This window comes from Xylocopa sonorina, chromosome 10 (genome assembly GCF_050948175.1).
Source record: "Xylocopa sonorina isolate GNS202 chromosome 10, iyXylSono1_principal, whole genome shotgun sequence".
Taxonomy (NCBI): Eukaryota; Metazoa; Arthropoda; class Insecta; order Hymenoptera; family Apidae; genus Xylocopa; species Xylocopa sonorina.
The window spans coordinates 3557416-3574871 of NC_135202.1; the positions used below are offsets into that span (position 1 = coordinate 3557416).

Below are 17456 nucleotides of genomic sequence, written 5' to 3' on the forward strand. Positions count from 1 at the left end.
AGTGCACGCTCGCGATACAACAACGATCGGCCTCTTCCCCGTTTGGAACCGGTGCGATTTCGTTGCGCCAACGCGTAACTACCCTTGCCTCTGGCCACGAATTGACGCGAGCGGATGGCACGCTCGTACGTCGACGTATTTTAAGGCCGGTTCTAATTAAACGAGCCGGTTTCACGCTCGTTACAGGTCGCCTTTGCGCGTTGGAGTTTTCGCAGTTTTTCTCTGGCTTTGGTTCGCGTTTATACATTTTTTTTTATTTCCGCGAGAGTTTTGTGCAGCGTTTCTGCTCCAAATGCATGCTTTTGCTAATTAAATTTGGCTCGAATTATGTGTTTACAGAAAATTATAAATTTTATAGATTTTTGTATACTTATGACATTAATTGCTGTTATTTATTGCCACCAAGTAACGTACGCGAATGTTTGCACGTACGTACGATTAATCTCAGTCTGTTGTAACCCTGTTATCGAATTTCGTATAAAATGCAATCGTAATGATTTCGCTTTGCAAGAGTAATTTTTCGTAATGAGGAAATTTCACGCTAATTAATCTTATTAATAAAAACTGTAACATACATAAACATTACAGTGATATTAAAGTTATCAATACATAAAATATTATTCTTAGCGAAATCCAGAAATGTTACAAAATTGGTAATACCACATTCGCCACTTATAATTTCGACAAGTTGTACAATATTAGTACTAAAATAGTAATGATCCAATTTTATACTCAATATCAAGCAATATAAATCCTTGATAAATTGTACAATATTGCAACTAAATGAGTCGTTTATTTAAAAAATGGCTTAAGTCCATTGATAGTCATCAACACATGTTACTTTTTAAATAATATTAATAATGCTAATTAAGTTGAATAATTATACATCCTTAGAAAGAGAAGAACACCATACTATTATTTTATAGCAGCCAATATCGAATCCTCGAATATCCCAATTTTAACATAAATGGATTTAAGCCATTTTCAACATAAGCGGCTGAAATATTAAACAATTGAGTTTCCAAACGTACAAATTTGATCATCTATGGACGACTATTTATCGCGAATTGTTCCAAGTTTCCAAAGCGTTCCAACAATTGTCTCCGCGTCTCTCGTTACTCTTTGAACAAGTCAGTGCAACGAAGCTAAAAAGACACCGTGGTATTAAAGGTTAAAAGGACCAAGATGGCTGGCATATCTTCCCTTTATCGCTCGTAAACTTGACAACAGGCAAAATTGACGGCGCGCTGTTGCTTCGATAATGACATCGTTCGGAATCCACCGAGGACACACCGATTCCTGCGTTTATCGCGCACGCCGTTTGAAGTTTCCGGTTATAAATCGCGTCGCTTTTCGAGAGCTTTCTCAACATTATAGCTAGTTTCACCAGTCGCCTAGGAATTTACCAACACCATTGCCTGTGACTATTCGTTGCATCGTCTGTCCACTTTGTCAGCGCACAATCTGGCGCTGGCCTCTCCAATAAACTCAGTCGCGACACTATCGTGTTACTTAGAAAGTTCCCATCGAATTTCCCGTGCAACAATCCGTTCCACGAGATTCCAGTGCTTTTCGTTTCGCTGCACATTCGCTTTCTGGATAACATATGGGAAGTCTAGTCGAGCACGGGTCAAGATAAATTCTTAAAGAAACGATCCAAAAGGAGTGGAATAACCTCTGAAACGTTTTTATTTATCCGGCAGATGTTGATCAGAAATAATAGTCCTATCGTTAACTATGAAAAACGTAACGATCTAACATTCTGTACAGCCCAATTGCGAGTAATTGGAACAATACCGTCGGATAAGCCAGAAGCAGCGGTCGCGCGCGTAGCCTCAGTCGTGTCAGTGATCCCCAGCCGCGTCGGTTCCGCGGATTTTTTGACGGACGAGTCTCGCGACCTTAAGCCGTGCCTATAAACGTTCGCGAAACATCGATGACACGCATTATAAGCACAGAGATAAATAACAGGACTCGTAGTGGCAGGTATACAGATTATTTCGTTGTCTCGGACCAGTTTCTCTGCACGGCGTTCGCCCGCACAGTTTCAGCCGCGTTTCGCTGGCATGAATTATCTTTATTGCGCTCCTCGTTCTCCTTGCTCACCGGGCACCCACGACACGCACTGTTCCTGCGACGATCAACGCACGACGATATCTCCGAGCCTTGTGATATCGTTTCTCTCCTCTCTCATCCAGGGTTACGCCGTTTCCCCAGTCGAGGCTCCGAACGGGGTTAAGGATTCCGAGCTGCGACCGCTTTCGGACATTCGGAGGAACCTCCGCGCTTTCTTGTCGAAGAATCCGAGCTGCGACACGGCTCGCGCGAGCTTCTTTCAGGGGTAAGTTTCGACTGATGGGAATAACGTGAATCTTAGACTGGTATCGTAGTTGTGATTAACACTTTGGAATTCTACGGGCGTCGTATGACGCCTTGCATAATTTTTGTGACTGAAATTGAACGATATTATCGAATGGATGATAGAAATCGATAATTGGACGCCTCACCCAGGTTAATGTTATTTAACGAGAGAACGTCGCATGGAAAATGTAGAGTTCTCTGTCCCGGCAAACTCAATCGCTTGGACATTTTTTAATCGACGAGCCACTATTGAATCAATCAACGCACGCGTTTCCTCCTCCTTTCTCTCCTCCGTCATTAGAAGCTCTTCATTAGGTCATTCGACGCGGTGAATAGATTCAATCGAAACAGCGAGGGGAATGGACCGTAAAATCAAGCTCAATGAATATTAATGAACCCACGCGTCCATTAATTTAGGTACCAATAAAGAAAAGTTGTACCGGCCTTCTCAATCGTATCGAACTTTTATGTATTCTGGAAAAATTCGAAACGAAGAAACAATGGTCGACGATGCTTGAATCGATCTGTAGCGCGACGGTCTAGGAGAAACGTTGTAGATTCGTTTTAATTGATGTTTACGAGTTTATTTAAATTCCGAGCAAGTTAAAATTAGACGCAATTCGAATTTCTTCCACGTTATCTTCATCGTGGCTCGTATTTGGGTCGGTTCTTATCGTGCACCTATTCAGATAAGATGGCGAAGTGAATGAAAGTTTTTTCACAAATTAATGTTATCATTTGCTGACACAGTCTGTGCGTGGCGTTTATCTAGCTTGGTATTTCTATTTCTGATCGTCGTGGATATATAGATCAGACGAATAAAATCGATGATCAGTCTTCTGAATAGGTGTTACTCGGAATTATTTAAAAATTGTTATCTTAATTCATGAAATGATAACACCTGGGATAACACCACAATTGCTCTCGATTATCGCGTTTTTTTGACGCAAAAGAGCAAGAGATATTTTCGATTTGTTAAGCCTGCAATCCAGTTTAGTTCAATGACTCTGCTATGGAGTAACACGCTGAGTTTTCTTTCAGAGATAATTAATTTTGCGAGTTGATATAAAAAATCGATTTGCTAAGAAAAAGAACCATAGAAAAAGAAACAAAAGAAGACACGGATGCATACTTTTTACGGGGTGATTCGAGTGCGTAAATATTTTTATATTCGTCGCAAGATTAATGTAAAATTAAACTTTGTCGCTTTAAAGTAATAAACATTATAATTATGTTACTGTCACTAAAAAAGTTTCATAAAAAAGCTCGATCTATCGACGAAAAAGGATCGATCCCTTAGGATCCGGATTATGCCAAGAAAGAGTAATCTTCCCATCAGTGGCTGCAGTTTAGAAAATACACTCTGTCCGCGATAAAGTCCACGTCGTTCCATAAATACGAACGCTAGACGCGCTATCTCCTCTCATGAATCGAAATCACCGCAACACTGTCCGGCGACTTTTACAGTCGTCGGAGTAATTACGTACGGCAACCGTCTCCGCCGTCATCTTCCATCAAGCTGACATCTTCATCACCGTTGGAAGATTTAATCCCGTCTGCCAATCTCCCGACACTCTCAGCACTGCACGCGTACCGCGATGTTCGATCGATCTCCCGCGCATTCCTTCCCCATCGGATCTTCTTCCCGGGCGCAGCTGGGAGGCGGCCATTCTGGATGCTGCATTTACGCATCATTTCATTATTTGCGGTGTCCCTTGTCCACTTACTCCCATATTCATCTCCCTCTCTCTCTCTCTCTCTCTCTCTCTCTCTCTCTCTCTCTCTCTTTCTCTCTTTATACCCGGTGAAAAACGAGGTTGGCTAGGTGTTGTGCCAAGCGCGGTCGCGTTGGCGTAGGTCGCGCACGCGGTTCAGCCGCGATTACAAACGCGTGGGCGTATCGCGCTGTCGCGATAAGATCGATGAAATCGCCCGATAAGATCGATAGGAGTTTCCACTCCTTAATAGCAGGAATTGAACGCGCGCATAATTTAATAATATTGCGTCCGCCAGGTGATTTACGATCGCCCGACGACGCATCAACAACGACCGCGTTCCATTTTTCTTTTTTCTCTGTTTTGTCTTCTTTTTTTTGTGAGAGACGTTGCCCCATAATGCCTCGTCTTCGTGCCGTTTCGGTTTACGGATGCACCCGTGGAAAATATCGCTTGGCCATTCGGGTAATTAACGGTGTAAATATGGAGGCGATTGATACGATTTTGTTGGTATTTATGGATGGACAGTTTTTTTTTATATACGTTTTTGTCAAAGGTTCGTAATATTATGTTTTTTTCAATAGTATTGTATTTATTAAATTTCAGTGTCACTTTTCAAAGTGTTCCACTTTTTTCCTAAATAATCTCGCTTTAGCTTATCGAGTACTTGTGAAAAGCGATATTGTAAATCGGACGGTTGGAGTAAATAAATTGGAGTAAATAAATTTTGTGCTGCTGCCAGCACAAAATTTTGTGATTGCATCAGTATTGCTATTTGTGTTTCATGTTTTTGCGTTTGTATAAGCTCTGTTATCTCTACGCGAATATATGAACATTGTTGTTTATGTAGAACGCTTTACATTAGAAAAGTTTTAAAGTAGAAACCAGTTAATTCGGAGTGTTAAAAAAACTCACAGAACCGGCAAAATTTAATTATTCCAACCGTCTCTAATTTATAATATTATTATTCACAAGTACTCGATATGCTAAAACGAGATTATTTAAAAGAAAAAAAATAAAATTCTCTAATAAGTCGCACTGAGATTTATTAAATGCGATACTATTTAAAAGAACTCATACTATTTGAACTCTATTTGAATAGGAAACCGTACTGGCGAAAGAGTTTCTGAAAAAGTCGATTGGTAAATGGAATATTGCGGTCCAATTAGTGGAGAAACTGGAATTCATTTATTCCAAAGAGAAGAAGACATTTTCGATTCGCACTTATTTACATTTGATATTTTGCTCAGGTGTCGATGTGATATTATGATATTATGTCAGGATTGCGGTCTTAATTTAAGGAGCGTTAAACATCGTGTGACTCACTTCACGGTTATTTATAATCTGATGAATAATTTCCAAACAGCTCGTATTATCCACTTTATTCGTATGCATATTACTCATCTTAGGCGCCATTTCGGTTTAACGTATTTCAATTTACACATTAATTACATCTGCCGTTCGCAATAATTTGCATGCTATCATTCACTGTTTAAAATACCATCGGATCGACTGCACGGTAATCGTATCGATATGTAAACATTCAGACATCGCAGTTCCAAGAAATCGCAGTAATGCACACACGTACACTCATTGTTTGTAATTGGTAATTTACGTAGTATAGTTAAAGCTATCTGTTAGCTGTTATCTGGGTGAGATTAACTTTGAAAATGTTATATGGCAATAAAACGGAGTTATTGCTGTTTTTAAATACTTTGCCTTATTTTCATTTCAAGATACATTGCGATCGTGGTTTAAAACAAAATCAATAGAAGTCTAGCAACGTATGTATGAATGTTGAATCTGGATAGCTACCATTTTTAATTTTACCTAATATAACGTTACAAATAATTACACAGTATTACGCAATTATTGTATACTAATTTGCTATCTTCATTTCTAATTGCTTTTTTTGCTAGCGCATATCTATTACTATAAACAATTATTATATAATGCAAATTCTGACCGTGTCATCACCATTTTATACTCGTATTATTAGATTCCGAACATTTATGCAACCGCATAATTATGTAAACATGGCTACACAACAAGATTTATTGCACCTACTAAATATTGAAACGTATACTTGTTTTTCTGTTTTTTTTTTTAGATATTTTCTTTACTTTCTTGCACGTTCCAATTTTCCATAAATGGATGTGTACATTTGCAATTACTTACTATTAAATTTACACAAATATTATTACGCGATTTTTACTTTTACAAATGTAGCAAATTAAAAAAAAATTCAGAGAGGAAGATATGTTTTTTAAAACAGTACACAAACGAAAAAGAAACAAACCGTTCCGGACGAATCTGGATCAACATTTTCTCGGTTAAATTTTCCAAAAATGATTTCTCAGATCCATTAATTAAGCGAACTAAACATTCGACCCTCGATTTCACTATTGGAAATAAAGTTTCCCGCGAGAAGACATCAATCTCCGCTTTCAAAATCATTACTAAGCTAAAATAACCTTTCATTGGTCGCATCACCTTTACCAATCAATCAACCGTATTCGAACGTTCAAATTCAATTCGAATTAACAAAGAAAGGCTTGATTCTTTTCCCTCGGCTCGGAATATCCTGTACATTAAATCAGGAAACATTGAACGTCGATCATACATAGAGCTTGTAATTGTTTAGTAAGCGTTTAATGCTCGGTAATTATTTATATCGGTTCGTTTAGATTCTGTTCAACCATCACGAGAGACTGGTTTTGAGAGAGATATAATCGTTATTTAAGCGCTCGATGCTATTAATAACGTGCACATTCTATTTATACGGCGAACAAATCACGTAAACCGTCGTTTCCTCCTATTTTTACTTTTTTTCCGCTCTCGAAACGTTTAAATCGCGGCAGTAATTTCGTTCGATTATCTTTCGCGCGTGGTTATGTAAATCTCGAAGTCGGGCGATACTAGTTTCGTTGCAAAACGTCCAGTTACCGCTCGCCACCGTGCTTACGAAAATCGGCGGGTCCACGCGTGGCGAAATAAACGATCCCTCGATCGAGGAACGCGCCTCGGATTCATTCATACCCGACCCGTCGCCGGTTTCTATATTTAACCCATTCCCACAAGTTTCCGATAAATCCTCGGCCGTGGTACTTTCGCGCGTGTCGAACCCGTGGCTTTCACCGCGAATTGTAGTTCCCAGACCGAAGGGCCGTTTGTTATTCGTCACGCTGTCTGAATCGCTAATGGCCGTCTCTGAAATCAGAAAAGTCAACTGGTCATTTTGTATTTATGCTCCTTGCTTTCCTTATAAAGTAGATTTTGTAGAACATATAAGGTAGGTTTCGTGTTTGTACTCTTTACCTTAATTCGAAGCAGCCATTTGTGAATATTCGAAATTCGAATCCGAAACTTAGAAAAATAAACTGGTGACTTCATATTTTTACTATTCATTTTATTCGTGAAGTAGATTTTATAGAAAATATAAGAAAAATTTCTAAATTCTTGAAATTCGAATTTGAAGCTTTCGAAGCTTGGAGCGTTGATTTTGCTTTTTTTCATTTGTGAACTGAAGCCAATGTTATCATATAAATTTTTCTTCGTGATAGTTGAAGAGAATATAAACGAACCGATTTAAGTGATTTCTAATTATTAAACATTTACTAAACAATTGTATTACAAATTCTGTACGATTAGCTTTTTCTTTTATCGATTATTGTAACGCATGTGCGTACATTTATATGTACCGAGCATTCTTTATTCGCACTGCAACTCGTGTTTTGATTCAAGTATCGCAAGTTTCGAATTATGGACAAATTTCGAATTAAAATTTCGTATTCTAGAATTTAGAAACTTTTTGGAACCATTCAGTTAAATTGAAACTCAGAATTGAACAACAGTCGATTATGGAAAATAACAATTTTGTTTAAAAATGATTTTCATTCCATATGTTATACAAAGCTTTCCACGGTAATCCATGGTTATCTCAACGATAACCGCCGATAACTTACGCTAGCTACGATCATCGAATAATGTCAATCAAGATTGTTTAAAAATTTTCAAAAAACACGATCTCAAAGTAAACTTATTCTTCGGTTAAATAGTTAAAGTTCAACTTGTCATACTTGCAGTGTATTCATCCCCCGTTCGCAAAAGTTGCAAAGAATAATCTTGCCATCCCTGTGCGGTGGGGATCAGAATACACCCACAGTATCCCCTGCTTGTCGTAAGAGGCGATTAAAAGGGGGAAGAAAGGACCAAGACGTGGAAAAGAGTAACGAACTTTAATTAAGAAAAAGGATAATGTATGCAAAGATATTAAATGCGAGAAGTGTGCAAAGGAATAAGAAAAGTGTGCATAAAAAATAAGAGCATTATGCTCTCCAAATGCCATCAAATAGCATTAAAAAATGGCTTGTATTTAATTGAGCAGTATTTTAATCTCTGTTTGTCAGTATTTAAATGTAAATGGTCAGTATTTCTGTTATTATGTATTTAATTGTCGGGAATAGAAAATAACCTAACTATTTTTAGCCATAATTTAATTTAGCATGTAAAAAATAGAACTATATATTTGTTTTATAGTATAAAGACTTTTAAATTCAATTTTTTCGACTTATAACGAGTGTATAATGGAATGGGTTTAATACTGTGTTTTCTCTGCTTTATGTTGTCTGTTTATTAATTTTATACTGAGCATAAAAGTGGATTTAAATACTTATACCGACCGAAAGTAAGTTTAAATATTTACCATTTAATTTCTTCACTTAACACTATTTCCACCGGTGTCTTTTGATACTTTTCTGTTTCAATGCAAATATTTTGAGAATACTTGTTAAAAATGTTTAGCTCTCCAAAAAGAGATTTGGGGAAGACGATAGCGTGTAATTAATTCAACAGTGATCGTAGCAAAAATGAAAAAATTTTGTCGAGAAAAAACGATCGAGCGATGAGAATAATTTGAAGGAAAAATTTGCAAAAGCGTTTTTTGACACATGTGGTGGTAGAAACGGTGTTAATGAAAAGTAACACGATGATCACCATCTCTAACTCGAAACGAGCGTGCTCGCGATCCCTACTTAATCCCATCGCTAGTCATAATTACGGTGGGTGAAAATCGGAATAAAAAGTGTTGCGCAACACCTTAATCCCCGAAAGTGGTTCGATGAGACGGGCCGTGGGCATATCGTGTCAGGATCTTGTTCCCGCGGTGGATCGCGGCAGTCCCCAGGACGATCTGTCGATCCTAACAGAATGCAAGAACTTATCAGTCGTCTTACGAGCAGTTGCTATGTGTTATGGAAGGGGTCCCTGGAGTCACCTACTAGCTCGACCAGTCAGAAGTCAGTGTGTGTAAGCCGGCCGGTCGTGCCGGCTCCTTTTCTGTCTTTGCTCTGCTCTGCGCCTTCGTTTTCCGAAAAATCCGCCCGCCCGCCCGCCGTTCATTCACTCGTCCGCCCGCGGATCGATCGCCGATTATCCCCGAGTGCCTCGTTAAAACGCGAACAAATCGCACGGCCAGCTTTTCCACCGAACAAAACCCACCTCTGTCCGCGACACAAAGCGAATCATGGTGGTCCCGTTAAGAAGTGGTCCCGCCGGCGAACTACCGCACCGTATCGCGTACCGCGCTTGAAATTTCGTCCTCGACGCGAAAACCCCGCTGGAAATTCACTCGTCGAGAGGAGGAGACACGGCTGGTTCTGTGCTTCGTTCGACGACACCGGCGAGGACGTCCAAAGACGAAGTGTCGCCTCTGCCCGAGCGTGTAGCAGTCGTGAAACGCTCTTCGAATACGGGAAGAGGACGAGAGGCGGTGGTCGCGTGAAATTTTCCTGGGCCTCGTCCACGATTCGCTTTTCAGCGGCCAGAGAAGATCGTTCGTACGGGCGCGGGGACTTTTAATTGGTGAAGTTGAAGGAACTTCGAACGGAGCTCGAAGATATTGTTTACGAAAGACGCTCGTGCGAGATACGCGAAATATCCAGCCCGGTTTTCTTATTTTGTCTGTGCTTCGAGTAGATTGTAAACAGAGTTTAAATAACAAAGTGCCGGCGAAGACGTTGACGCCTCGCGATTTTTTCGAGGAGACCACCGATTAAGAGCCGATCAGGAGGGAGCCAAGAAAGTGAGGAATAAATAGAATTCGTTCGTTCCTGATCAAGAGCCAGTGGTGCGCCATGCATAAATATTGTTAATCGACGTCCCCGTGGACTTAGCTCGATTTTTAGACGTCTCTGAACTTGAACTTTGCCGAGTGCACTGTCGCGAACGATAAGCAACAGCGACCGAGCGGCCTGCGTGCGCGAAAAGAAATCGGTTCTCCTTCCTTTCTTTTTCTTTCCTTTTCTTCTCTTTCCACCGTCTCTTTTTATCGACGATACGCGGGCGAACGTTATTTATTACGAATCCACTGTTTATGTTGCTCGTCGATTAATAACGAGACATCTCATCGATTCGATTCGAAAAACAATCATTCGTACGGCGACGACATCCAATATATAATCGTTCCGCGGGGCGAGCGATGGCATTCGCGAAACGGGCCGACGGTTTTCGAAAATGTAAGGGCGAAGATGCGTGAAGCTGCCCCGGAAGTACACCAACGGTCCTCATCGAAGTGCAACGAGGTTGTCTCGCTCTGGTTCCATCCGATTTAACCTGGGAACATGATTATGACGCATACGGAAGAGGCATCGATGACTTTCGAGTCGAAAACCCCGACGGGACAAATGAACGGGCACTCAATGGTGACTAACTGTTTTCTAATTCAATCATTTATTCGCTGTTAGACCTGGATTTGCTTTTCGCGAATATATTTTTTATGCGCGTCAGAAATTCTGTGCGCCTCTCGATCGAAATTTTGCACGTCGACGACGCGCGAGCCTCGTCAACGAGAGCGCCACTTTTGGCTCGTCTCTAATAGCATTCATCGCGTTATCGTGCCGTATCGAGAAAGATATGCAGAATCGGCGATAAATTTATTTGTTCTGAAATTAAACGCGCGTATCTAGCATCAGCGCGTTTATTTAATTCATTAATTAATTTATTTATTATTCAATTACTTTTGAAACAACGTTCGACGATAATCTAAAGGAAATTATCCATCTGTCGCGTAGTTAAAACATTTATTGACGATATTTATTTCGAGCGACGCCAAATAGACGCTCCGATAAATTGTTAACGCATAGCCGATCGGCACGTACGATCTTATCTAACGCGATTTAAATTTGGCGCCAGTCTGATAAAAATATCCTCGACAGAAGCGAGACGGGTAGCGTTTTACCAACGTTTTCTTTCAGCCACTCAGCGTTGGGCGTTTCGACGCTGCAATTACACGGCACGTAGAATTTTACGACGATTGCGAACGATCGACGCTTCGATCGCGCGAATAATCGATCGGGAATCGATTTTTTAATGGCGATCGCGCGGTCGGCCAGGTTGTTACCCTCGCGGTGCGTGCCGTGAATGAATTAACGTTTCGCCGTAAAACGAAGGCCGCGGCGATGATAGTAGCGCGGCTTCTGGTACACCTTGACACCGAAAATATCGTGGACCAGCAGCCTGTATTCGGCTGCAGCGGCGATCGTCCCGCAGAACCGCATCGTTTCGACGACGCAATAATGTATTTACGTTTACGTAGGGACGTGTGGAGAGAAGCGTCCCAGCACGCAGTAGCTGGCGTCGCCAACCGCACTGTTCACGTGAAATCGGCGTCGATCAGTCGCGATCTCGCTTTTCCAACCTTGCGCGCTCTCTGCAACTCGCGCCTCTGGTTAATAGTTCTCGTTTCGTTTTAAAAGCTGTCGGATAGAAACCCTTTTGTCGGAGTTTTCGGCGGGAAAAATATAGGAATTTAAAGTTACTCGAGGAATCGGAAAATTTTCACGCGTTTTTGCGATCTTTTTATTTCACTCCAGGGATAGGATAACGCGTGCTTGATGGTTTTCGTGGAAATTGTTGGGGCTGTTGTTCTCGACCTAAATTAATCTCCACAGGGAGGATTTTTTTTATGGTGAGAACGAAAATTACTTAATTTTTTATTTTACCGCGATTTAAAAATGGGTGAAACAATAAAAATGCACAGAAAACCATAATGTCCACATTTGTGCCGCTGAGCGTTAATAACAGTAAAAAACTAAGTGTTCATATATGCGACCAAGGGCGCCAAGAGGTTGACCTTTCGCATTCGGCCTCTTTCAGAACTTCTATTGCTGGTAGCTGAAACCCTATAGGACTTTTATTGTTGGTAGTTAAAGTTCTTTGTTGCTGATAGCTAAAAATTTCTATTTTTCGATAGAAAACTCGACGGGAACATGCGATTCTGAAAAAGTTGCGATGAAACAAGTTCAACCTCCTTTGGGCATTCGAGTGATATACTAGCAAAGGGTTAATTTGTATAATGATTAATATTTGAATTTATGCGAGTATCGAAACAAAAAGATTTTGCGATTATTATCGATTGTCAACAGAAGTCAGTGACTCCGCAACTAAACGATTTCGAAACGTAATTTAAAATCCATTTCATTTCGGAGGGCTCTCCGGATTCCTCAGTCAACAACACGACGATGACGCACTTATAGAATTTTCCATGTGGCAGTTAGTCATTGTATTCCTCGACAGCTGACAATGAATGAACGAATTCTTCATTTCTCCGAGCGTGGCACTTTGTTCGCGATAGGGTGCAGATTTATTGCCGAGCGAGCGCGAGGAATACCGATAACTTGGATAATTTCCATTTCTTCATTCCAAATAGTATTATTATCTCGTGCACGGCACGTGGAAGATTCTTCTAATAATAGTTTTATCGGCTAGTTTAAAATATATTAGACACAGATTATTCCGCTCTGGAATAAGATAACACGTGAAGAGACATCCATTTTCTTTCCACTAATTGCTCGTTACTCGGAGATTTTTAACTGTTATTATCATAAGCCAGAAAATTGGTAATATTTACATAATAAATACGCGAAATAAGATACAGGGATCTTTACAGAACCATTTCTCAGGCATCTTCGAAACGCAAACTCGTACGTCTCCGTTTTTATTTGAGAAACAATCGCGATGCGTGTGTGTTGTTGAAAAAAATTGTTGCGTTCAGATGTAATAATAGTTTACAGCATAAAGAGAGATTGATTATTGACTGTTAGCAAGTTACGCGCGATTCTCTCCTTTTTTTTTTCAAGCAATTAAATATTGACAAGTCGTGGCGATAACCTTGCCGGGTCGCACGATTGGGTATTAATAATTTTAACGTGATTCGTGCAAAAACAATAGTCGGACGAGGAGATATCGGCGCCGCTCGATGCCCGACATCGTCGTCGCGACGGTTCCTACCGAAACCTTTGCAAACCTGTTACTGCCACCTCGTCATCCTCTTTTCAATTCAAATCTCCCGCGCGTTTTTATGCACCGCTCGTATATCGTCCCTTTTCATTGGCAATCGCCGTCAAACGAGACGACTCGTTCCTTTTACGTAATGAAACGGAGGTGAATCGACGGCGGAATGTAAACGTTACACCACCACTTTCGAAAATTATTCGCAATTGCCCTCTCACACACGCGAGATGTCTCCAGAAGGGAAGAAATAATTGTGACATCTCGCGTATGCGAGAGGCAATTGCCGATGATTTTCTTTTAATTGGAAATTTCTGATTTTTTTCAAGAACACGTTTTTACCGTCTCCTTTTCATTAAAAAAAATTTTTTTTTATTTTTCTTGTCCTGACATCCTTTTCACCGTTACGCTTCGTATTCTTCCTCCTTGACGTCCTGATTTTCTACTGGCAATTATCGGTAGGCTGTTAAGATGTCGTTTCTTGACAAGGAAAAAAAAATTGTTCAATATTTACTGTCTCCTTTGTTAGCGTATTCGGTACATAGAGTGTTTAATTTGACATAACGTCGGACCATATTGTTTACAGCTATCCGGGAAGTTAAATATACCATTGGCAGCTGATTTGTCATTGGTGGCAACGGTGTGCTGTAAAGTCTCGTGCTTCTTATCTATCTCGGGTTAACCGTTTGCGAATGTTAAATAGAGCTAATCGGAGTCCAGTAAAAGTTTTTTAGTTTTGAAAAAAATGAAGTTCCTCGACCGTTTGCATTCGAGGACTTCGAAGCGGCGCCATTTTTTGTCTCGAAACTCAAGGACTGCTCGATGGAGTCGACGCGAATAATTTTCAATTCATAGCACAACGACAAAAACGAATTATAATAACTTCATTCTGTTGCTTTCTTTTCCGAGTGCAAAGTGTTAAATGTAATGTGAATCAATTCAATTTCATTTTTACTGTCGTGGCTGAAAGGAATTATCTTTACTGGGAGAATATTCCTGTGCAATCAATGAACGGTGCACCCAAAAGGAAGCAGGGTCCTCTTAGCTTTACGAATTATAATCTGGCACCATTTTTATTTTCACGCGTTGTCTATCTATTTTTACTATTCTTACGACGTTAATCTGACGTTAAATATTTATTTCATTCCGAATTGCGAATAATCCCTCGCGATCGAGAATGGTAACACGGATATTATTTATTAATGCTCGATGCGTGTTATGAATAGTAGCACGTTTAATTTGTTCAGCGAGGAACGGCACGTCTCAGTTTTTGGTGCGCGAGGAAACACGTTTCATCGTTTCTTACAAACAGTTGCACGTTTGCTCTTCAACCACGAAGCCTGATGCATTGCACCGTTTGGCTAGGAACAATGGCACATTTCGAATTTTTGCGACGGAAGCCGGCGCATTTTACTAGCTTGGGCAATTGCGGTTCTTTTCGTCCCCTGGAAACGGTACATGTTGCTTTTCGCGACAAATCCACTCGAACCTGTTTAGTTCCTGAAGGGAGACGTGCCGTTCTTTTCGTTTACAGTATTCCCACTTTAAATTCACTCTTTTGCAAAGCAAATTCTTTTGCAAACTTGAAGTACTTCCACTTAAATATTTTATTTAAAAAAAAAACAACAAATATAAATTATTTAGTAAGAAGTAAAAAGTTTCATTTAAAAAGGTGCGGATATTTATTTAGAAGTAATTAACGAATTAAATAAAATACAAAAGTTCAAAGATAGATCGTTTAATTAGTTAAATAACTTAGTCTATAATCGTTCGCCTGCATTAGCTGCTGATAATTCGACGTATATGTTCATATAATAATTATAACAATTTGTGGATGTAACAGTAGTAACCGAGTTGTAAATTATATCTAAAAAGTCATCGCGATTCGAAGTTTCAGCTGGCATATTCTCGTACAAAATTTTATTTTGAAAAAGATCTCGTATTTCCCGAATCTTGTGGAACAAAAAAGAAAAGAAAGGTTCTTTATCATAATAATCCAATAGCGTTATCACATCGACAAGAAAACATACATTTGGTGATCTTTCAAATAAAATGTCTAAATAGAAGCACTTGATTCGCAAATGGATGAATTCGGTCTGCGAAGAGGTGAATTTGACCTGCAGAAGGGTGAATTTAAAGCGCGAATACCGCACAACTATTTTCGCATAATACAACACGGAACACGGTTAGTTCAGACCACCCTGTACACGCGTCAGAGACGTATCACGACAAAACGCATTAGAACGTGCACGTTTACGAGCGTGCGTAAATACGAACGAGTCGACGATGCGCGTCCGCGCAAATTTACTACGACAGTCGCGCGGGATTGAACGTTTCCTTCAACGGTAAGCATTTTTAGTTGTGATAATAATAATGATATGCGTGAGATACGCGATATGGAAGGTCAGGAAACGTAATTACAAAATGGCTGTTTTCTTTTTGCGTTGAAGGCTAAATTGCAAGTTTTTTTAGATACCTCAGCCAGAAATGAAGAGCTTTTTTTGGGGGAAGTTTTCTTAAAGAATAAGTTAGCTAAGGGATCTGGTGAAACGAAGAACTTATTCAGAAGATCCGTATTCATAGTGGAAGTATTTAGAAAATTTTCTACTCAATAAACTTGAAAAATAAGAAAATTACTTAAGAAATTAATTTTTTTCTTTTACATTAATGGACAATTTTGATGAGTTTTAAACCTTCGTGGCGCGTTATATTATTTATACTGTCTCAGGTATCGACTCGGATCGAAGCTTATCTTTCTTATTCTTCGATACCGCTTAAGTTCTTTTTAACACTGCTGGATCATCTGATTATTACTTATATATCGATACGTTACGAGGTCTTGGATATATAACCTAGATTGGATGTTCCATCGTAACAGTTCATACTAGAATAGTTGCTAATCGTATATGGCAGTATCAGTTTTATTATTTATTTAAATGTCTAAATTAGATTTATAACTTTAGACTGTTAAGGATTTCAATTTCTTCGTCGCGGGTAAGCTTTCCGTTCACGGACACGTAGATGAGATACGAAGAACGAGTTTGTCTTTTTAAATGCTCGCACCGGTCGCACCAAGATTTGTTTTACAACTAAACGAGCAAACTCGAGTTACTTCCACGCGCCATATATATATACATATATATCGATTATGCCCGTTCGCCAGGGCGCAGTTAAGCAGCGGAGGCATTCCATCATCCGTCCAAGGGTAGCAATTCTTGACACTTTTCTGCAGGACAGAGAGCTCGCCGATACGAGCGTCAGATATCCAGGGAAACAAATTATGTCCCGGGAAGCATTCGGGTCGCAGGGATACGAGATACGATCGAAAAATTACAAGTTACGTTTATTAGAAGGGGGCGGGAGGGGGGACCCCCTCGGATAACTTTCTCACAGTCTCAGTCGCCGCGTAAAGTTCACGGTGCTTGAAACGTTAACTCCGGAACGCTCTCTTGGTACGGACTTAAAACGGCGCGTTCATTACGTGTAACAAACGCGGGACGTTAAATTTCTAACTTTACCGGCAGCGGCGATGCTTTAAATGGCACGGGAAACAGTGCGGCCACTTTCGTCTGAGCGCACCGTGCTTTCGATGGAATATCAAGGTTCGAGATCGTGGGAGTAGTGAATTCCTGTCGCCAAGCGAATTTCCACTAGCTCGGTAGGAAGCCCTCGATGATGTTTGAATAGCCGCTATCCTCGCTTTGTTCCATAACTGGCTGTAACGCGCGAGCTTGTAAATATTCCCCAACTATTCATTTTTACGTTGGCACAGTCAACGTCCGCTATAATCCTCTGCCAAGGACTCGCGATTTTAATTATTTCTAGCGTTTATTATTCATGCTGGTTATTGCGCGACTTCCTCTTTAATTTACCGATAGAAACCAAAATTTGCAGGTTTGTTATTCAGGATATAACGGAGCTATCGAATAGACGAGAAATATTAAGAAAAGTAATAATTGGTTTTTTGTAGTCTTCCAAACTTAGTGACATTTTCACGCCTTGAAATTATTAGGGAAAAATTTTTTTTCTTTTTAATTAGTAATAATAGGAAACAACCAGTTATTCAGTTGGTTCTTCTATAAGTTATTGAAA

General features: G+C 40.0%; 1 protein-coding gene across 2 annotated transcripts in view; it reads left to right on the top strand.

The window, feature by feature from the left end:
* Gbs-76a (Glycogen binding subunit 76A) overlaps positions 1–17456 on the top strand; it is a 69442-nt gene that overhangs the window by 16731 nt on the left and 35255 nt on the right. Inside the window, exon 1 of one of the 2 annotated variants that reach the window (XM_076902754.1) lies at positions 10448–10777. The exons of the other annotated variant lie outside the window; for it this stretch is intronic. Within the exon in view, the coding sequence (XP_076758869.1) occupies positions 10697–10777 (81 nt within the window). The 5' untranslated portion in view covers positions 10448–10696. Of the gene's footprint in view, positions 1–10447; positions 10778–17456 lie in introns of those variants that run through there. 2 annotated transcript variants of the gene reach the window in all.